The 24035-nt window shown below is 37.5% G+C and overlaps 1 protein-coding gene across 1 annotated transcript in view; it reads right to left on the bottom strand.

Moving 5' to 3' along the window:
- sntg2 (syntrophin, gamma 2) overlaps positions 1-24035 on the bottom strand; it is a 219256-nt gene that overhangs the window by 37525 nt on the left and 157696 nt on the right. The window contains exons 10-13 of the mRNA XM_048597103.1: positions 22755-22788; positions 18374-18490; positions 13044-13115; positions 9832-10041 (exon numbers count right to left, since the gene is read on the bottom strand). Coding sequence (XP_048453060.1) covers positions 9832-10041; positions 13044-13115; positions 18374-18490; positions 22755-22788 — 433 coding nt within the window. The remainder of the gene's footprint in view (positions 1-9831; positions 10042-13043; positions 13116-18373; positions 18491-22754; positions 22789-24035) is intronic.

Below are 24035 nucleotides of genomic sequence, written 5' to 3'. Positions count from 1 at the left end.
GCCCAGCCAACAACCCTGACATCTCACTGATGAATGTGTAAAATCAAAATTCTGGAATACACCACATCCCTGGCACTGGCACCATCTACAAACCCCACACACCGAGTCAATCATTAGCAGTCTGCAGTAGTTGTTTCACCATCAAAATAGTGGCACAGCAGTTGCAACCCCATGCCTCTCATGGCAAAGAGACGATTCAGCGAACATTTTATTTGTTCAGACAACTGAACACTTGTGCATCTATCGCTGTTTAAGCACCACATCCCACAGCTTACTTGTCCTTAGCTGCACACCTCATCTTACATCTAAATCACTGATACTCTTAAGCTCAGTGCCCACAGCATCTGACCACTGTTCAATGTGGGGCCATCACAAATGGGGAAGGCCTTCAGTCACCTAAAAATATTTACTTTATTTGAAAACCAACAAAACAAAGAGAAATCAACCAAACAAAAGATGTATTTCCCTCTAAGAATGCAAATAAACTGCTTGTATGTCAAGCATGAACAAACTTTCATCTGCTACATCTGGGTGTCAATTGGTTGTCCTGTTGGGCTTGTGGTGGGCAATACTGCACCATTCTACCATGTGTAAGGTGAAGTTCTTCTTGTCTTCATCTTTCTTGTCAGAGGACTGCTGTAGCTCTCCTAGTTTGTCAGCCTCCATAACATCCTTTCTTTACCTACTCCAGTTGTGCAGAGCACTATACCTGTGTTCAGCCTCAATTAGGTGTTTGCCTAACAGACTCATCAACCACAACCACAGTGGGTAGTCTTTGTCTCCCAGTCACCATCTTTGTAAGATATCAACCATGAAATAGAGCAGGAACATGAAAGTTCTCAAGGATATAGGCACCATGGCAGCAACCAAGATACTAAGCACAACCATCTACGAATTGGAACTGATGTTTGGAGATCATTGGCACATTGATGGAATTCATCTATTGATGAATTCAGCTCCATAATGATATGGCCAGCTCTCATGATGTGGGTACAGTCTATTACAGCGATATTGCTAAATCCTATTGCTTAAGCTGCAACACTGACCTTTCCATGGGAAAATGACATGGAGTGGTGTGAACTAGCACAAATGACACTGGTTACAGTCTTGATGCATTGTGTGAATGGACAATAGAGAGATCCCACACAGGTCCCCTGTGAGTCCTTGGCTAGTCACATAAAAGTTCAATGCAGCTGTCACCTTGACAGCCGATGGGATAGGATGGCTATTCACAGCTTCATATCAAAGGTTCCACTCCAGCAATCCCTGACAGTGTCCCCAAGACACCCTCAGTCTGTTCCAAAACTGTGCCTCGCTCATCTGGAAGAAATAGCACTGAAGCCAAAAAACTCAGGCTCTTCTGTGCATCCAGGGGGTGCCTTCAGCTGTAGCCTCCTCCTGTGGAGGCTGTTTGTCATCCACTGGAGGTTGATTTTGCTCCTGGGATTGATGATGCATCTGTTGGTCTTCCATTTCTCTATATCTTTGTTGCATCACAGCAATAGTGGCAGTCACACCTCCTTGGGCTGGATCCATCAGTCACGCTTGCAATGACCCTGTGTGTGGAGTGGAAGAAACAGAACACGTTGTTATCAATGTGAGCATTCACATCAAATGACAGTTTAATGTACTCCTCCTTTCAGGGATATGGAGCATTGAGACAAGGAGGGCCAATGGAATGACTCATCTTGGCACTTTGACATTGGATCTTAATCTAATGAATGTGCCACCAGTCACATGGCAAAGAGATAATAGGAGAGTATAAATGCTTCCTGAGGACTGAAAATCTTCCTCCCAGTTCCATAGCACCTACGGAGAGCATCATTGTGTTGAAGACAGTCTTGCGTTATACTTACAGTTCCAGTTGGGAGAAAATCACTTCTGTCTTGCATTAGCTGTGTGCATTGTAGCTGTAGATGCCTCTTTAAATGGCACCTGTGATTACTTCTGTTCCCAGAGATTTCTATCTTCAATTTTCAAGGAGCAATGACATTTCCATATGGCTTATGATAAGCATTTGTACCTCACACTGCCTGCATTTCTCACCACAGTGATCTAACTTCGACCTGAACTCTACAAGTGCATGATTGATGCAATCACCACTTGATGGGCCTCCTGTTAAACATGATATGGAGGTGCTAGTGTTGGACTGGGGTGGAAAAAGTCACAAGTCAGATGACACCAGGGTATAGTCTAACAGGTTTATTTAAAATCATAAGCTTTCAGAGCGCTGCTCCTTTGTCAGGTGTCTGCCAGTCATGAGGGAGAATCTTGTCTCAATGCCTGGAATTTAGTTGGAAAATGTGACCTGGTGTTCCTGACATCAAGAAAGGCCTTGCATGACTGCTCACATATTTCAGCCAAATTTGATCCAGGTCATTCAGGGCCTGGATTATAGGAACTCCAGATGGTCTTTCAGATGCAGCTTTGATTCACTATAGAATTCTCACCTCTCGCTCAGAGAGTTGTGGAAACTGTTGCATTCTTCTACTTCCTCAGTTCAAATTAATATCTTGCCTAAGATAGTCTCTAACAATACAACAAAGCTAGCTACTCCTCTATGTCATTTGCTGGTTTGATGTTCATGGATAAGCCCCACTTTACTGCCCAGTCTGCAATTTTAACAATAATACCCATCTTGTGACCTAGTCTGGATAGTCATATCATTTGAACATGTTTTACAACCTTTTCAGTAGGAGGATCCAAGACACGCTCAGTAAAGTAAGGTTAGTATGAATCATTAAGCTATTCTGCTTCAGTTCAATGAGGCTTAAAGAGTAGTCGTTGATGTAATTTATTTCAGGACATACACAGTTTTTGTTTTGTAATTAAAACAACTGTACAGAGGCCAGTATCCCATCACCAAGTCATCCTTTATTTACATGTGCAGACCACATGGGCTCTGACCAGCCAGCTCCAAGCCAGCCCCTAGAATAAGGTGAGCCTCTGAATCTCCTGTTTATATCTGTCAGCCAGGGCTTCCAGATGCACAACACCAATCAAGGACCTCATATCTGAGATCCACCTGGTTCTAATCACTACAGTAATGATACAAAATACTGAAGATGCTGTGGTTTCCTACATTAGTAGGTTGCATTGCTTTACTCAAATAAACTACCTCTTACTTAAACACCTGAATAGTTTTTCAGAGTCTGGCCACAGCTTTCCCTGACAGTATTCTGTACAAAACCTCTCAGAATCCCTGTACGTGAATTATAATCATCTCTTGTTCACAGACACAACAGACTAGAGACTTTCTAACAAGATAGACGTGAGATGTTTATGGATCGCTGAGTTTAACAAATTGCTTATTATATGTGCTCTAAGGGACAACAATATCAAAGTCTAGTTCCTGAGGATTTAAAACAGCTTTCTAAAAATCCTTTTTGAACAATTAAGTCAAAAGCATTGTAAGACTTGATAACAAGCATTCAAATACAGGACCTTCCTGATTAATGTCTTTAGGGTAAATTGGGGTCATGATCGAGAAACTAACAGTCAGCTCTTGTACAAACTATATCATTTAAAAAATCTATAGGACAATTTTAAAGAAGGTTATGGAATCATACCTGAAAACTACAGACCATTAAGTTCAACAATAGTCAAACTAACAAAAAATTCAGCAAATATTTATATTTCTGCTCATGTACTACCGGAATTTTATCAATTAATCTAAGTCACTGCTGTGGAGATTTCAAGCAATGGCATTTCATTGCATGCTGTATGTATAGGGTACCTGTTCTATTAGGAGGATGCTAACACTATAGAAAAACAATCATAAAGGATGATTCCTGTGTCTAGATTGTTCATTCAAAAGAGTAACTGAGAATTACCACTGAAATAGTGGTCTACAGACAATTTGGGCAATTTCTGATAAGGTAAGAATTTGAGAGATATGATGAGGAGACAAGTAGCTGAGGTGTGAAGGAAATTTGGGTTAATTTATCAATGAATTAGAAGTGGCCTTATTGTCACATGTACTCAATGAGTACAGTGAAAAGTTTACAAGTCACCACTTATGGCTATGCTTAAGCACAAAGGTACTTAGGTACAGATTCTTAAGTACATATTCTGAGGGAAAAACAAAATAGAAAGCTAAAGAATAAAAAGTTCAGAATAACTGTCCTTCCAAGCCAAACCATGCTGACATCTAGCCTCTATTCCACACCAGGCCTTGACTCCAGACCACACCGCGCTTCACCTTGAGGTTCTTGAGGCCAGGGGATCACTCTGGAATCACCTTAAGGCCAGAAGTCCTCACTGAGGTCATGCCTGGCTGAATGACCACCATGTTGGGCTGCCGAGAGATCGCCGGGCCGATGAGAGACCACTACACAAGAAGAGATTTACTTAGACCAAATGGATTTTATTCTGTTTCCAATTTTTACAAGTGGCACCAAATTATTTTGTATTTTCAAATTTGTACATGGGATGTGGGCATCACTAGCTGGGCTAACATTTATTGCCCAATCCCTAATTGCCCTTGTGAAGGGAGTGATGAGTTGCCTTCTTGAATTGCTGCAATCCATGGCAGGATGGTGCACCTAGACTTAGGAAAGGTGCTCCAGAATTTTGATCTAATGACAGTGAAGGAATTGTAAATTAAATTCTTGATTAGTAGTTCTCCCATTAGCTGCTTAAAAAAAAGTTGTAAAACATATTTGTGTTATTACTATAAGCAAATGATTATCTGATGTGATGTTTGCTACATCTTGCAAAAACACAACTGTTAGCTTGACAAATATATAACTTACAATTGCTGATATGATCAGGTGAGTGCTTCGCACATCTGTGTGATAATTCCTCTATGAATTCTTTCAAACAATTTTTTACAAGCTAGCACAAACAGAATGGTGGAACAGGATTGAAGGAATGAATAGCCAATTTGTGTTTTGTGTGAAATGACATTGAGTGTTCTTTTGCTAATTTTGTGAACTATAATCTTTTTGCATTTGAAATGAAAAAGTGCCAATACCAATGTTAGACCAGGGCTCTGATGGCAGGTCTTGGTCAAAACACAAATGCTTTTGTTTCTTTTGCAGGTGACAATAAGCTATGTATTTCAAGCAACTTCTATTTTTTGCTATTGCTTTCTCGATTGGACTGTTTCCAGAGCCAGCAGTCATTTAAGAGATAATTGTTTGATACATATACACACATTAAAGCAATAATTAAATCAGTTCATGTTGAATGAACTACACACGCTAACCACCTACCACTGAATTATACATAGGAAAGAAAAATAAATCCTGACAACCAGCCTCAGCTTTCATCACAGAGAAAGGTCCCGTAAGAACGAGCACAGGAAGTAGAGAAAACTACTGACGTGCGCCATTCCACATAAATGCCACAGGCAATTTCTGTTCTTAATTGAACTAATTTATTACAGTGGTTACATGACATACTGAGACAGAACAAGATTTGTAGATAATATAGTCTATGGAGCATGATCTCAGTGCTGAATGCAAAATTAGACATGTGGATGAGGAAAGTGCAGTGCCTGAGCTAGCACAGCTATGTTTATATTTTATGTGGATGCAGCTCACCACCACCTTCTCAAGGGCAAAAAGAGACAGGCAATAAATGCTGGCTGAGCCAGTGACACCCAGATCCCATGAGTGATTAAAAAAGATTCTTCCATTTAATCAACTTTTATCATTATTTCAATTTGAACAGTGAGTAATAGTAATTAAAATGCTAGGTTTAATGTAAGTATATGAATAGATCGATGTGAACTGGTCTCCCTCCTTCAGGAAGGATGTTATGAAACTTAAAAGGATACAGAAAAGATGGACAAGGATGTTGCCAGGGTTGGAGGATTTGAGCTACAGGAAGAGGCTGAATAGCTTGGGGCTATTTTCCCTGGAGTGTCGGAGGCTGAAGGGTGACCATATAGAAGGTTATAAAATCATGAGGGGTATGGTGAGAGTGAATATCAAGGTCTTTTCCCTGGGGTGGGTGAGTCCAAAATTACAGGGTTTAATGTGTGAGGGGAAAAATTTAAAAGGAACCTAAGGGGTAATTTTTTCACACAGAGGGTGATGCATGTACGGAATGAGCTGCCAGGGGAAGTGTTGGAGTCTGGTATAATTATAACATTTAAAAGGCATCTGGATGGGTATATGAATAGAAAGGGTTTAGAGGGATATGGGATGAATGGACTCTCCAGCCTCAAATAACGCTGATCTTGCTGACGTTGATCTCGTCTAGCGCACATCCTGTGCAATGTAACTCGTATGCCTCTGTCTAAGTCTTTATTTTACAATCTTTGATCTGTACATCCTTGCTTACTATGATCTGCCTGTACTGCTCGTAAACAAAACTGTTCACTATACTTCGATGCTCATGACGATAAATCAATCAATCAATCAATAATCAAATGGGTGTAGATTTATTTAGGATATCTGGTCGGCATAGATGAGTTGGACCAAAGGGTCTGTTTCCATGCTGTACATCTCTATGACTCTATGACTCCAAAGCAGAGAATTTCATTTGACCAGAATACAATTTTTTGAAGTTTTTTGGTGCTTTCAAGTATCAGGCTACCCTTCCATTATTCTTCAGTTTTACCAAATCTCTTGCGGTTTATTAACATTGGGCTGAATTTTTGAAGGCTGCCCACAGGTGGGAAGGCAGGTGGCAGGTTGGGGAGGAGGGGTAGAGTCACTGGTGGCATCCATGTTCTCCCTACAAACACCATTCAACACTGTCCCCACCAATGAACTCCTACCCAAACCCACCAACGCCCTGACCCTACTACCCCAACATACATAATAACCATGATTTTAAGACGCTGGAGGAGAAGGCCATCTGCCCACAGCAAAGATGAGGACATTAAGGTGCCAATTCTTACCCAAAGGGCTTAACCTGCCTCAACTCTTGATTAATGGGCAGCGAGGGAGGTTGGCGCTCAGTGTGCAGTTGGCCGATTTAACCTGCAGACTGTTGGCCAGTTAGGATTGGGATTCCTATGTTGCAGATGGCATCGGAGGCCCCTCCCAACAGCTTGCCTCCCAATCTCTACCTCACCCCACACCCCTCTCTTGCCCTGTGCAATAAAACCTCATCTCTTTGGCAAGGGGCTATCAACCTAGCCCTAAATATCAGGATGCATCACCAGACATCTCCTCTTTGGCATATCTGCAGTTATGGCAGCAGCAAAGTGGAGGTTGCGTCACAGGTGGCATTTATGCTGAGGTATGGGGAGCACTGCCTCGGTGTATAATCCTCAATGTACAATGAAGTTAGAAATGTTTAACTTTCAAAATAGTGCAGAAGTGATTTAGTTTTCATTCTGAAAGGTTAAATGTGAGTTTTTACCATGGACTAAGAATAGGTATGAAGTGCTTTAGACACTGTAGTTATGTGGGTGAATCTCAGGGCATGTAAAACCTACAAGTAACATGTATTCAAAATTCCAGGCAGCATAGTCGCCATTGTCTGATATGTCATAGCTGTTTCATACTAGTGCATAAGTACAGCTAGAATTTGGTGTCAAACTGTCATATCTCACTTAGCTTTGCTGTAGAATCAGTTTGGATCCTAATATGTTAAACACGCTGCAAGGATTTAGAGTGACTGTGAAAAGAAAATAATTTTCAATAGACCAGTAAACTAAATGCTTCCAGAAAAAAAAACTTTGGGTTGTTCTGCATTTAAATAGAAGTTGCCCCTGCTATTATAGTATTGTATCTATAGTTTATCATTATATGAAAATATCTTCATGAAAAAAACAAAATTTGCACCATCCATGGATATGTAAATTTTAATTTTCCAGTGTGTTTTTAGTATCACCCTGTGGAAGAGAATTGAGGGTGAATGAGCACAATGAGATCAGAAGCTTAGGAAAAGCTAATTTCGGCTGTCATACAATGTTGCTGCAGGGTCAGGACATGTGGAAATTCATCAGTGATTTAAAGGATTCCCATTCAATCAGTTGCCTTAGGCTTCCTCTTTATTATTGGATTCTTGACATGTAGGTACCAGCATGTCATCATTGGTTGAGCTTGGACAGGGCTCCATGTAGCAGTAGTCAAACAAGAATCAAAGCTAAATGAACCTGTTTTTGCAAGAAATCAAATTGCTTTTAGTATGAAATTCTAGCTGTGAATATATTCTTTCTAATGCTTTTCAAACCTCAAATTGTTCCTTCAGAAAGTACTTCTGAGGTAAGTAAATGAGAATGTGCATCAATTAATCTGCAGCTAAGCTTTCTCTAATGCTGCTTTTACACTTTTGGGAGTGTTTCCTTAAGAAAGCATCACAATATGATTAATGTGTAAAATAATGGAAGAAATAAGAGAAACAAGAATATTTGTGGCATACATGGTGCCTACTGTGTGGAAATCCAGTTCTGAACATTCAGCACAAGAAAAAAAATTAGGAGAGGAATAGGCTATTCAGCCCCTGAAACCTGCTCTCCAATTCAATTAAATTATAGCTGATCTGATTGTGGCTTCAACTTCACTTACCCAATACTCTCTGACTCCATTGTTATTCTACCTCCACCTTAATATGAATTGATATCTTCCTGCAGTGAGTTACCATTAAATCAACAGCCTATCTCGTCACTATATCGTGCATTACGATATGGTTGCAGATACAGTTCCACGCTGTAAAAGCTAAAACAAATACAATAATAATCTACATTTTAACACTGGAAAAGCTTCTAATCTATCTTCAAATTCATTGTTTACCTTCCTCTACTTATGTAACAACAAACTGATATTTTTGATACGAGATAAAAACTGAAAGAACCAAAAGGATATTTTTGATGTTTGCACTGCACCTTGAACTGATTATCATATTCCATCCCACAGTATAGCATTGTGCAGTGACTGTACCCGTGAGGAAGATCTCAGTTTGCAAAAAAGGGTCAGAAACCTTTTTCTAAATCTTAGATTTGATGCTGTAGCACGTTAACAGGACTGGGTCAAATATGAATAATGGCAGATCTCCAGTTTTGCTTTTCATAAATACTTATTGTACAAGGGCTATTGTGTTCATTAGTGGATAACCCTAGATTTACTGTTCATTTCTTTGGTAAACATAATACAAAATGTGAAGTGTAGAAAAGAATGCTGTATGAATTAGAATTAGAATTTGTTTTACTCACATGAGTACAGTGAAAAGTTTACTAGTCACCACTTACGGTGCCATCTTAGGTACAAAGGCACCAAGGTACAGATTCTTGAGTGCAAATTCTTCGGGAAAAAAATAGAAAATAAAGAAATAGAAAGCCCAGCACTAAAGGCCTTCAAAAGTACAAAATCAAAGCAATAAATTAGAAAAATAAAGAAATAAATAGCTCAGAATAGCAGTCCTTCAACGATAATATAGTAAAGGATAAAGAGAACTGTTTTAGGTAGACTTGTCTGGACTCACTTGAGTTATTTTACATTTTCCGTATTAGGTTGAAATTGTAGTTATGCAATACATGCTCAATTAATTAATTGAATCAAAGTGATTACAAGTTAGATTTTGATGTGTCTGATCTGTCATTGCAGAATTAACTAGTTTCTCTGGAAAAGTCACTTTCATGAAATGATTTCTCTAGAGCCACAGGGATAATATCCATGTGAATACTCCTGACAATATGCACCTATTTTCCATAAAATAAGCACTCATAGTATTTTTACAGATTAACAGCTGATTATTAGCATTTTCTGATTTACAGGTTCATATTGTGCACACATCGTTATCAATGAGCAAAGCACATAGACTTCATCATATATATCTTTTTTTGAAACATCAGACAAAACAGCAATCATTATGGTTCTGTTGCAATGTAACTGGTAACCATATACAATGAGTTCATGTTGTCCTACTTACTCCTGTTCTCTGCACTTCCATAAAAATTGCTCTCTGGAAGGTTTTCTCCCAAACTGCAAGCTCGCTGCCCATCTCAACGCAGAAATAATGATTCTCGCCTTGACCCGCCAGAACACTGAAACCATACGGCCTCTGGTCTTGAAGCTCACAGTCCTGATGAAGACCTAAACATAAGTTTGCTTGAAGCCAGCATTCATCAGCAAGCCAGAGCTGTAAAATATTCTGCAGTAGATTATCTTCAAGCCATTTAACCTTATAAGCAGATAATGTCTATAAAACATTTTAATTAGCCATTGCTCACCAAATATTATGGGACAAATGTTTCCTTAAGAAAATTATAGCACAATGAAGCATTCTAAACGTACTCTGTTTCAAACATACATGTTCCCTTTAAAGTATGGCTAATATGGTCTAATGTGCAATGCATATTTGTAAAATGTAATATCAGAAGGAAAATTAAAAGTACTTTCACAGTGCCAAACTTAATTTGTTCATCAAGGCTCACTATATTATGAAATTATTTGTTAAGTGTTAAGAATAGACAGATTTAGTTAACTATCTTGAGTTTATTAATGTATAACCTAATGTCAGATTAACCAGAAGAGAAAGGCCGTCACTCAGATTAATCTCATAGAATTATAACAAGATGGGAATGAGTATCCAATGTATGTTGAATGTCAAACATAAAATACAAGTATTTCAAAATGAGCAGCAGTTGTAATTTTTGTACAAAACATTTAAATTGTAGATTAGACCTTGATCATGTAAATGAGACCTGAATGCAAATAAGTTTAAAGATCATTCATTTTGTTGCCTATCTTTTTAACTGAGTTCAAATGAAAAGATTGGTTTTGAGATTATTTGATTCAGAGGAAATTGCAAAAGGATGAATTTCAGGCACAGGTTACATCTAGTCCCAATCACGTTTAATTGGTGTTTTGCATTTTAAAATCCATTCCTCTGGAAGTTAGGCTCAGCCACAAGACTGGTCATACTCTCCCAATTGAACTAATTACCTTTACAAATTGTGGGTCTTCAAGTAAAATTTTAATATTAAAATTTTTGTCAACTGCAGTGGCACTAATATGTACCTTTTAAAACTTTTGAAGTTTAGTAAAGAACATTCAGTTTATTAAGAAATTGACTATTGTATGCCAATGCAACTAATGAATGATTCTAGATAGTTTATTTTAAAATAATTTTTACTTCTTTAAAACCAGTTCATTTACAGGGAAGATTATTTCATCTAAAATGCTTTTTTTATGATAACCTAAGTTATATTAATAAAACTGCACAATATTCGCACTCTCAAGTATGACAGCAAATACTTTTACTACAAAGTCTCTTTGAAAAACATCATGTTCTAAAATGTTTCTCAATTGTGCTGACTCATGGAAGATTTTATATTTGGTGGTATGAATGCAATATTGAATGGAACATTTAACAAAAAAAATTCAATTCAGAAAACTAAAACAATTTTCAATTCACTTTGCACCTGCATTGCTTACTTCACCCAAAATGGAAATACACCTCCAGTTTCTCAGAATAATTTGAGTTAATCAGATTATCAATGATTCTCAGAAACAAAATATTTACAATCTTTTTCAAAAGTGATTTCATTTGCTATGTTTACATATTTCTCTCAACAACAGTAGATATGGCTAAGTCAACAGCATTTGCACTGTCTTTGTCATATTCATTGGTTAGACGATGGCTGCAGACCTTCTGAATGGTGAATTAGCCACTGGGTCTCCTGAGTGTACACATCCTCTACAATGACACCTGCCAGTGAGATATGGAGATGGGGGACATTAATGGCTGGGAGTCAGTTGCTGATTTCCGTGATCTTTGGAGGCCGACTGCTTGAAGTGGCATTTGAAGAGTCAGACCTAGGTTACAGACAAAAGAGAGGCCAGCAAACTGTGCATTATCTAACTCACTCACTTCCTCTGCAGCAAATGCAAAAGGGACTGCCATCACAGACTGTGGCTCTTGAATTACATCAGGCAATGCTTAAAACAGAGTTAACCACCAAGACTCGAATCATTGTATTACAAGGAGGATGACTGCTCTAACAACAGATTCCACTTTGGAAATAGAAACACTGATGAATCACCGATAGCATCACTCACAATGACAAAAATAAATCTCTCCTTCAAGTGAAGTACTGTCAACTAGCAAAGAAGATTGAAAAGGGTACCTGGACGTAATTTAGTTCCTATTTATAGACGTACATTTCATCTTTATTATTATGTAGCATTGATTTGATGTAATTACTTATAATTCAACTACAAAACTTACGAGAATTTGGGAAACAGAGAGGTAAAGTTGGTTGAACCACAGATGTTTCACTATATTATGGGCTGAAGATGCCAGAAACACAAAATTGGTGCTCTATAGTACCACCACATGGTAGGACCGTATATTTAGAGCATAAAAGGTGATGTGAACATTTGAGTTTGCAATAGGGAAAATATATAACAATTGGATCTAAAGTTTGCAGACAACATTCTTAAGCCATTATCAATATATGCAGTTAATTAGATTGGTACCATCTACTCTTATCTTCAGCTGTCAAACAATGTCAGGGATGTGACTCCTATTCATGTCCCTGCCTCAGCTCCTTCATTAAAACAATCAAATGAGTTGAGCAAAATAGCACAACAGTTTCTTTATTGTGGAAAAGCCCTTTTTTCGATATTGGACAAAGAGTGGCTGCAATTACATAAAATTACTAAACATGGTACGTGGATACTGGAAATCATAATCACAGAGACAGAAGGCACCATGTACATCATTTGGTCTCCAAAATGCCATCATTTCACACGATCAATTTTGATGTCAAAATTTTGATGCTTTTCAAACAACTTCATCATCTACTTCTGAAATGGTAACCTGCCATCTTGAAACTAATGATTTTAATTGCCAAAGCAAGTAGGCAGTTTAAGCTTTCATCAAAAGGATAGCACCTCCAACAATGCAACACCTCAGCACTGGTGTCCAAACTTGGGTCAGTGAACCTGTGTCCTTGTGACTCAGAATTAAAAATACAGCAACTGAACAGCCAAAAACATGAAGCCTCTGATTTTCATATTCCACTCATTCCACACAATATATGTCAAAACCACCTGACATATAAGTTTTAACCTATTGTTCAATGCTCTGCATTTTGCCGGAATGGCTTGATTTCATTGCCAGACAAAGAGAGTTACCTTGTGAACTTTACAAAGAATCTCACAGAGGTTGTAGATTTTTTCAGCCCAAAGCCAGTCGCGAATGCTGACCTGTGAAAATTAAAAAAAAAACTTTTAAAATTATAATGTCAGAAACAAAATTATGGCTCAGTTATTTTTGTGAAATACCCAGTTAGTACTATACAACTAACAATCTGGCTTGTAAACTGAGTGACAGTCATGAACTCTCATGTAGGATGCAATTTATCAAAATTTGTATTTTGGCTCTAATTAAGCTTTGACATTTTATTGTACCTTTGTCAACAAGTGACATAATTGCTTTGATATTTTTGATCTGCTGGTACACAGCAGCGATGGGAGAAAAATCGATTGCAGTGAATAGGACATTACTGCACAACTATGAATAGGATCAGAGGATATTAAGTGAGGTTGAAAAGATAGAACCATAGAAAATGTTTGATACAGAAGGAGGTTATTTAACCCATCTTGTTCATACTGGCCAACAAATGATTCTGATATGCAAATAGCCATAACCACCCTTCAAAGTAGCTAGGGTAGTGAATTATTGGGTTGTGACTACAGCAGCAGATAAAGTGTCAGTCATACGATGTTTCTAGTCAATAAGCAGCACAATTGAAGTGGGCATTGATACAATGGGAAAAGAATGGCATTTCAGAAGTATTCAAACTAGAGAATCTGGTGCTAAATAGATGTGATTTTGTGATCTTTTAGCTCATTTTGAGTCGTCCTACAATAACCAGTCAAACAGTAGAGCGACAAATACCACCAAGTGAAGTGCAAGTGAAGTTTTCTTTCAATTGAAAAATAAATAAAAGAAATTAATCCAGCAAAAGGCATCATATGTTTGAATTCCCTTTAATATATTAAAATTACACATCATTTACTTAATTTTAAAAACCTTTGATGCAGTCTAAAAGTGCACAGAGTTTAAAACATAGTTCCATAGTATACAATGAAACAGTTAACACAGAAGCCATTTGTGCTATCATGCCTCTTCTAGCTCTCTTAAAGTTCCCTCCAATGTTTCCTAAACTCCTGCTGGTTCCTCTTGACCTAATTTGTTTTTTTTCAATGTGTACCAATTTCCCTTTGAGAATTATTCCTAAAACTGCTTCCACCACCATTTCAGGCAACACATTCTATCACACAATTGCTCACTGAGTAGAAGCATCTCTGATCATCTCCCACTGACTTTTTAGTCCATTATCTTTATAAGAGTTCACATTTTTGGACAATAGATTGAAAATGAGATAAATGGACACTGCTTTTTCAAAGAGGAGAATGTACAAGAAGTTGTTCGCCATTTGGAAAAACAAGCAAAGTGAATTAATGTATATAAGACAATATTAGTTTGAGTCCAGATGAACTGGCTCCATTTTTTGTGGGTCAGGAAGAGCTTAGCATAGAAACAACTCTCTGATTTGTCAGGGTGTAGTTTAACACAGAATCTAAAAGAGGAATGAAAACTGAGAAGCAAGGAAACCTCTAGAAGCAGGGTGCAATTATATCACTCTTACACTGACTGTAAAGATATCAGCCAGGTGGACCTCATAGATGAGCTCTCTGATTGGGCAGTTAATCTGGTCCAATCAGGGAGCCCTGGCTGGCAGATAAGGCATCCTGTTCACTCTGAGAGGTGGTTCTGAGGGAGCTGGACAAATTTCAAGGACTTTCCAACCTGTGACTTGGTGATGGGATGCCAGCCTCTGTGGAGTTATTTCAGCTCTCACTTTTTGCTGGAAAGTTATCAAAAGATCAAAAGGCTACATTCAGAGATACTGAAAAAAATAATTTTAAAACCCAAAGGAAAAAGACAGGCCCTGGATCCAACTAATCAACCATTGAACTGAAGTCTGAACATTAGCAGACAACATAGAGTCATTATTGGAAAATCGACAGGATTGTGATACTAACCTAGCTAGCTTTGTGATTTGGAGTGGTGACAAAGAATTATATTCAACTGATTACTTTTTTATCCACTCAATCTGTTTTGTGTGTGTGAGAATTTTAAAAAAAGGTGAAGTTTAAGATGCAAATATTATAAATCCTTTCATTTTACTGTTCTTACTGAAGTTAAACTTGTTACAACAAACAGATGATTTTTACTTTTACTGAAGGATGTTGTTGTGATTTGTTTTTGTCCATCATAACGCTCAGTCAGAAGCAAATTGGGATTTTTAGTAGTTTGATTAAATCTTCACATTCTTGGTGACTTCAGGAAAAGGAAGGCTTAACTCAATTGCACTATCCCAGTGAGACATGACAAAGTTTTGGGTTCATGGCCAGGATATTTTGGAAGAAGGACAACGTAAGAGAGACATGGGGTACAGGTGCAGAGTTCCTTGAAGGTGGAGTCACATATAGATATGGTAGTGAAAAAGGCTTTTGGTATGCTTGCCTTTATTGAGCAGTACGTTGAGTATAGGAATTGGGATGCCATGTTACGGCTGTACAGACATTGGCTAGGCCACTTTTGGAACTCTGTGTTCAATTCTGGTCTCCTGGCTACAGGAAAGATGCTGTCGAACTTGAAAGGGCTCAGAAAAAATTTACAAGGATGTTCCCAAGGTTGAAAGGTTTGAGCTATAGGGAGAGGCTGAATAGGCTAGGGCTTTTCTCCCTGAAGCATCAGAGACTGAAGGGTGACTTTATAGAGGTTTATAAAATCCATGACAGACATAGTGAGTAGCCAAGGTCTTTTGCCCAGGGTGGGAGAGTGCTAAACCAGAGGGCATAGGTTTAAGATGAGAGGGGAAAGATTTATAAGGCACCTGAGGGACAACTTTTTCACGCAGAGGATGGTGCATGTATGGAATGAGCTGCCAGACATGGTGGGTGGAGGCTGATACAATTACAACATTTAAAAGGCATCTGGATGGGTATATGAATAGGAAGAGTTGAGAGGGATATGGGCCAAATTCTGGCAAATGGGACGAGATTGATTTAGAATATCTGGTCAGCATCGATGAGTTGGACTGAGGGGTCTGTTTCAGTGCTGTGCATCTCTATGACATGAGGGAAGAATGAAGTAGCTTGAGATTGAGTTGGATTGAAAAGAATGGAAATGGATATTGAGATTAAAAAAAGGAACTGAATTTAAAATATTTGAACTTCAGAGAAAAAGAAAGAAAGAGAGTTAAGGAAATTAGAATTAGAGTTGCAAAGGGAAAAGGAAAAGGAAGATTGAGATAAGCAATAACACTATAAAATGAGATAACAAGGTGTAGAGCTGGATGAACACAGCAGGCCAAGCAGCATCAGAGGAGCAGGAAGGCTGACGTTTTGGGCTTAGACCCTTCTTCAGAAAATGAACCTGATGCTGCTTTCCCTGCTGTGTTCATCCAGCTCTAAACCTTGTTATCTCAGATTCTCCAGCATCTGCAGTTCCTACTATCTCTGAAACACTATAAAATGATACAGTTTTGAAAAAAAGACATCAGAAGTTGATGCAGGCTGTTAGGGAAAATTCTAATCATAATCTAAAGGTCAGTCAGGAAATGTTTAAGTTTGTACAGGTTACAGTTACAAAATTTGAGGAAAAGGATGTGTTTTTAGCAGTCACCCATTCTCATGTATTCCTAGGCCCATTATCACAGTATACAGAGGAGCGAATTACGGCGTATACTGAGGCTCTGATAAAGAGTCATCTAGACTCGAAATGTTAGCTTGCTTTCGCTCCAAGAATGTTGCCTGGTCTGCTGTGATCTCTCGCATTTTTTGTTTTCAGATCATATTATATGGGTTGCTTTCAGTACAGCTCACCCTACTCTTAGCTCTTATTCTCAATTATTCAGCTATTCTTCTACTTTAACGTGCTATCCATTATTTCTGCGTTTACCTATCCCTTTCACGTCTCTCCCTCCTTCTCTCTCTCTGGGCTCTGTCTCCACCTGTCAGCTCACCTCTCCCCTTCCATCCTAATCTAACTTTAGCAATAAATACCACATTTTCTCAGCTGCTAACAGTTTTGATGAAGAGTTGCTTGACTCGAAATATTAACTCTGCTTTCTTTACACAGAAATTTCTGTTTTTATTTCAGATCTGCAGTATATGCAGTTCTTTGCTTTCTATTACTGCACAAAAGCAAATGTGATTCGGATCAAATGGCTACAGCTACACATTGCTAATCAACCACGGAATAAGCTCAGAGAATCATCAAATCTCTACAGTGTGGAAACGGGCCATTCAGCTCAACACCAACCCTCCGAAGAGCATCCCTAGCCTATCCCTGCATTTTCTATGGCTAACACACATAGCCTGCACATCTAAACACTATGGCCAATCCACCTAACTTGCATATCTTTGGACTGTGGGAGAAAAGCAGAGCACCCAACGGAAACCCACGCAGACACGGGGAGAATGTGAAACTCCCCACAGACAGTCAACCAAGGATGGAATTAAACCAGGGTCCCTGGTGCTAGAGACAGCACAGCTAACCACTGTGCCACCCAAGTTAATTTGCAACAAAGTTACAGCATCCGTGTCACCAGGAGATAACAAACATATATTGATATTGCACTGTTCACCATCAAAGAAGAGCTCTGGAATGGTAGTTATTATTGTGTCATTGGGAAACTTGACAGCCAATATGTGCTCACTAAGATTCCATAAACAGGAATGAGTTTAATAATGAAATACTCTGATTTTATTGACATTTGTTGAGAGATAAATATTATTTAGGACACCAGAAGATTTCTTTTGTTCAAAATAATGTTACAAGATATTTTATATCCATAGCATTCAATAATGACTGCTTTGACAATGCATGATTCCATAAGTACTTCCTTGTAGGGCTAACCTTATTTATATATTCAGTTGTGATGTCTCAATCTTCTGAGTTAAAGATGAGACAGCTACTGTTGAACCAATGACATGTAAATGGCAAAAAAAAAATCCTCTGAAGATGGGTTACTGGATCCGAAATGTTAACTCTGCTTTCTCTCCACGGATACTGTCAGTCCTGCTGGGTTTTACCAACAATTTCGGTTTTTGACAGCAAGCTGGACATGGATGGTCCAAAAGGTTAATCTGATTCAATTGCTTTTGAGTGTTTTATTTAAATTCTGCTATACTGCTTAAATTTGAAGCTGGAGCACTGACCAAACAATTCAGAGGGTGTACCCTAACACTGTGCTGTTAAACGCCTGGAAATTAAGCTTGCAACAGAGGGGAACATGGTGAGAAACATGATGATTTTATCAGGAGCATATAACACGTACTCTTTTAATTTTAAGCTAAGATGATTGTTTCTAAATAAAACCCAGGAGTAAAATACAAGCAAAAAGAAGAAAAATCTGCACAATATTAAAAGAGTTTCTGCCTCTTACCGGTGGAGCATTGAAAATGTGAAGAGAAGAACCTTTCAGTCCCAGAAACTTGCACTTGTAAAGCTGATGGGATTCAGTTCCTAGCAGCTTCTCACTCACCCACCCCATGTGAATTATCTGCAGAGGAAAACCTTAGAAAATTGAAAAGTCAATCCTCAAAATCAAAACACTATTTTTTTTTATGATTCTTGCACACAAAGTCATTAATTTTGTAATGAAACCTTCAAGGACTCTGTGCGGTCATTATGTCTAAATCAGCTTGGAAATTGCTCAACTGGATTATCGAGGTGTCAACACTTAAAAGTGTTCTGTGTGGAATTATGAGGATTTGAATCCAATTTAGAGTGACAGTCTCCATTGCGGCAAAGGCACAACAAGGATAGGCTCAGCAAGCTCAAAATATTCATTGGCTTTGGCAGCTTACTCACACAGAATGTGCAGTATTGCAGATTCAATATCACTTCAATTTTAATTTTATGCTTTATGCATAACAGAGAGACCAACTAGCAACTTTAGAATATTTTAAAAGTCACAGTTAGAAAGCCATAACAACAAGGAATGACTTAGTTTTCCTTGTTGTTTTGAGATATAGATACAAATTCTGAAACAAATAAACCCATATTTATGTTGGCCATCCAATGTTTGTAGATTGAAAGTTACAACTTGTGATTTTACATGTCATTCAATTCATCTTTATATCGACTGCAGATTTTTTTTCAGTGTGTACTTCTTTTAAACTGCACATAAAGAAATTTTGCTCAAAATTAATAAATGAAAACAGTAACCTCAAGAGGTTTTCATTATTTTACAAAATGCCATGATTCCAATGGAAACAAGTGTCTATGATTCAGGTTATTCATACAGCCAGCAGTAAGCCACATTGGTCTGACAATAACTCTGGACATGCAGGGACTCTGGAAACCACACTATGGGCTGGGAGTGTGCATAGATAGGGTTTTGATATTGTTTGCCATGGTTGAACAATATAGCTTAATGGGATGTTTATAACACAGTCATTCTAGGCTGTTGTTTGTCAAATGATGTTGCTGGAGTTCTCTAGCAGAGGGAAAGATCCCAGTACTACTCAGTACCAGTCAGAAAACTGATATTTAATAAACTGTGCGGGTTCCATTTTTCTTCTCTAGGCAGCAGCATCAAAATTACATATCTCATAACTTCTTTCATTGTAGAATTTTTCCAGCAGAGATCGCTTTCAGTTACATCCAGTTCCAAACTCATATGAAAAATGTTGTTTGCAATTTCAAGAAGATTGAAGGTGATCCTTTTCGAAATGGGGCTGTAAATTATGGAGATAAATTCAGAAAGTGGAGCTTGTTTTTACACGAGAAAAAGATTTAAAATTTGGAGAGACTTTGCTAGCATGCAGACGATTTGACTTTGACACTACTCACAGAAACAAAAGACGCTTGTCCAAAATTAACAATTGTCAAAGGAAAAGTCTGGATTAGAAACTTTTTTTGTCTTCACACAAATTATGTGGAACAGAGTTCTAAAGAAAAGCGCAGTTGATTGTTGTTGTTGATTAATGTTCATTAATCCCTTTAATAAAGATCACGATAAAAATATGGGTAATGTGACTGCAATTTTTTGAGATATGCATAAGCACAGCAGATGAGAAAATTTATGGGATATGACAGAACCATTCATGACCGTGAAGGAATTAACTATGGAATGAAACTGATTAAATGATGCAGATGTAATATCTAACTAAATCTTGGACAAGATATTAAAATACAGACCACAATCTGCAATTTTAACCTCTTAGAAATTTTTTTGTTGCCTTTCTCATTTAGTGGAGCCTATGGAAAGGGGGAACAAATGATCTTTGCTTGTCCGACATTTTCCACATAATATTCTGAACATTCCTTGGATTCTTCAAAAGAATGTTAAACTTCAAATAGGTCACAACATCACTACATGAAGCTACATGAAGCTGACCTCATTCTCTGAGTATGAAGATAGATAGTTTGAAGGGTACTAAGACTTTCCAAGTCATTACCGTTAGATTTCTGACTAGCATGCAAATAAGTGGAGCACAGCAGTGTTGATGATAAGACAACATGTAGGCCAGGAATGAATGCTTTACTTGACAGCCAGCTTCGGTTAACTTAATTGTCTGCTTCTGGGGAGATTAAAAGAAGCACCATGGCAATTCCCTGATGATATTTTTATCTTTACCTCCATCTTGGCCATTTCTACAAGAGCAAATAAGAATTGCAAACTGCAGTACACTGATTTGCATTTATTTAGCCTTTAAATAACTGGCTGTAGATGTTACAGCAAACGAGGGATGACAATGGATTTTCCACTTTCAGAATGGACTCTAACAAACTTTATTGGATGGGAAAGTTTGGATCCCATTACTTCCATATATTTAGAAAGTAAACAAGCATACATGTAAGATTTTAGTCTAAACCATGCTATCAATGGCCAATAGAATAACAAGCAATAAAAAATAACTAAATATACAAGATGACAATGTTTGTGATATTACTGTATCCAATGGCAATTTGAATAATATTTGTCAATACTTCTGATCCAGGAAGAGAAACTCAACTAAGGGCCTACTTATGATCACAGCTCTGAAAGCCTGGCTGGTAGTGGTGATGCACCTATGGTCAATTGCTAACAGTCATTCAGTGATATTTCAGAAAATGTCTAACAGGCAGGAAATTAGAAGTCAATATCTTCATGAGGAGAAAAGGGAGTGAAGTTGTGGGAAAAAAGCATCAACTCATGCAGAGGGAGTTCAAGGAGATGAAGATCTTCCAGGAAATAGACATTAGGAAGTTGTGTTACCTGAAGCAAAGTAAAGTCACAGATAAGAAACAATTAAGTTACATGTCTCAAGGCAAAGCTTGTTGGAAAACTATTCGTAAAGTTGATGAAAGTGCTTCTCTACTAAATTTTTTGTCTGATTATGGTAATCACTGTAATAATCATCATTTGAAATTTTTGAACCTAAAGTAATTTTATCAGGCAAGATGGCATTCAGTACTATCATGTTTCTAATTGACTAAATTATGAAGCAATGCATAAAAGATCATTTTTAGTTCAAATTCCCTTACTTACCTGATTTATTTACCAGAAGGCCATCAGTTCAACTGGGACAGAGAGACTATACTGGGACAAGCGAACAACAGACATGCAAGGGAATTTCTGGGAAACCTGGTTCTCAACACGGTACTCCGTTAACAAACACATAGAAATAGACCGCTGCTAAAAAAGCAGAACCGGAAGTGACAAGACCCACCACACCAAAGGATCATATAAATTCGGAACGGAGCAGAACACTAACACTTCAATTAGAGGTCGCACTGATGATGTTGCCTAGAATAGTACTGAAACGTCTGCATACCAAGGAACAACTGGCTCGGCAAGCTAACGAACAATTGCATCCACAACCCGAGCTATAAATTTTTGCCAATGTTTATCTACTGGATACCTTATTCAGCGACAGACTTTTGTATCTACTTATTTATTTATCTACTTTATTGATCCAGTCCATGTTTTGAGTCTAACAATTGATTGAACATATTGATTCATTTCATGTTTTGTAAGTAGCAGCCTTATCCAGAACTCCATTGTAAAACAAGAGATAAGAGAAAGTGAATGGTTGTATAAATAAGAGATTAGAGGTCAGAAATATAGGAGAACCATAAAAACCTGCTACTATAGATTGGGATGAAAATTATTTCAGCAATACCTTTGAGCAGTGTTTGAACTGTTGTGTCCTTACTTTGTTTATTTAAGTCCACAATACTAAACAAACTACTGTTTAATTCCTGGTGAAAGAAACAGTAGATTACTTTAAGAAACAAATGTAATACATTTGACTAAAACAAATGCAGTGTCCTTTTATTTGAGAGATGAATGCAGTTTGCAGTATGGATTAAAGAAAATGTAAAGTGTGTGGATTAATTAAAATACCACTGGCTATAGATAGCCATTAATTAAAAAATAAGCAATAACCATAAAATAAACAAATAGTGCTTACACGTGAGTAGCCATAATGCAGATCTTAATAACCAAGAAGTGACAGCAATAATACCTTTCAATTTCTCTGTCTCAAAGATGACTAAAATTCAAACTTTATAGAGCAAGGTTTGTTATCAATGCGAATACTACATAATACACATACAACTTCTTTAAAATTAACATGTACACATTTTCAAATTCTAGTTACCCATCATTTAGTCACAGTTACATGGTAAATTTTACCATCACACAGCTCCTGTTATTAGGAGCAGTTTCCACATCTTTTTCACTCTTTTAACTCTGATGGAGAAAATATATTTCTTACACGAAGACATGTTTTTATTACACAGATGACTTTTTCTCCAAAAGAGAGGCATCCTACCTGATCATTTGGAGGACAGCATTTATTGGCCATTTTCATCTGTACATTTAAAATAATATACAGAATTAAAATCATTAATATTGTTATATTCAAGAAACATCAAAACATTTCTCAAAATATTCCCCAAATCCTATTTTTGAACAGTTGGATAAGTTTGTAAAACTTGATATCACCATTTTATTGCACAAATGCTTTATATGCTGCTATTATGTTCCTCACTGCAATACTTGAGGAGTAGTCTGTATATATTAAATTGTTTAAAATTTCTATTAAATTAATCCAGGACTTTGTTAAAGTGCAGTAAAATCATCAATGTCAACAAACTTTCGTTCTGGTTTTCCACATTGTATTGAGTTTTAAGGCAAGGCATAACAATGCTCAAGTACAAAGACAAAATAAGCTTGGATTACCTTAACGGTGGGAAGGCAACGTAAGTGTGGAAGTAGTGGTCTTGAACCTTGAAACTCTTATGCCAAACCAGACAAGATCTTCTAAACCCACAAGGCCAAACAGAAGCACCAAACTGAACAGGGCCAACAGACTGTCCAGAGATGCATCTGGATAACTAGGCCCATCACACACCAGACATAATAGCTAATGCATCAGATGGACCAGACCAAGCATCCAGCAGACTGAATGCTGCCCAGGCAATAGAACTCAATGTTGTTCTTTCCATCTATCTTGTAGCTTCGTTTAAGTTACTTTATATCTTTGGGATACAGATTTACTGTCAGTGGGTATTCATCCTGGAAAATTTCTCTTCCATTCAAGATTGCTGAAGGCTCCATTGAAGAAAAAACTCAAAAAGAGAATAAGTAACAAAAATGGAAGGCAAATTATAGGAAAATAAAAGGTACATTGACGACTGTATGTCTTTGTAAGTAAATAATTAGAATGTATGATGAATGTGGAGAATAAATAAAAGTATAAAGAAGTGAGATACAATACATTGGGGGTCTCACAAAGAAACAGGGACATTGCAGAGTCTTTGGCTTCTTCATCACTTGCAATTTTCTTTACCAAAATCTTTATGCAAAACTATCTTGGTCGTGCAATTTATTTTATGTTTATTTTTTTTTTGAAGATTTTAGAGGAGACCAAATCTTTTGATTGTCCCTTGGCAGGTCCCAATTCTAAGTGGACTTTTAACAAAGCCAAACTGGAAATGCAGAAGATCAGTGCAGGTCAGTCTTCCTAAATCAACGCCATTGGTATCAAATACAAGTTTTTTTTCTCTTTAATTTCAGTTCAAATTAGGTCAAATATTGAATCTAGTTTTCC

The sequence above is a fragment of the Rhincodon typus genome, chromosome 5 (genome assembly GCF_021869965.1).
Source record: "Rhincodon typus isolate 14 chromosome 5, sRhiTyp1.1, whole genome shotgun sequence".
Taxonomy (NCBI): domain Eukaryota; kingdom Metazoa; phylum Chordata; class Chondrichthyes; order Orectolobiformes; family Rhincodontidae; genus Rhincodon; species Rhincodon typus.
Note: the sequence above shows the minus strand (reverse complement) of the source record. Positions and strands in the feature narration are given on the sequence as shown.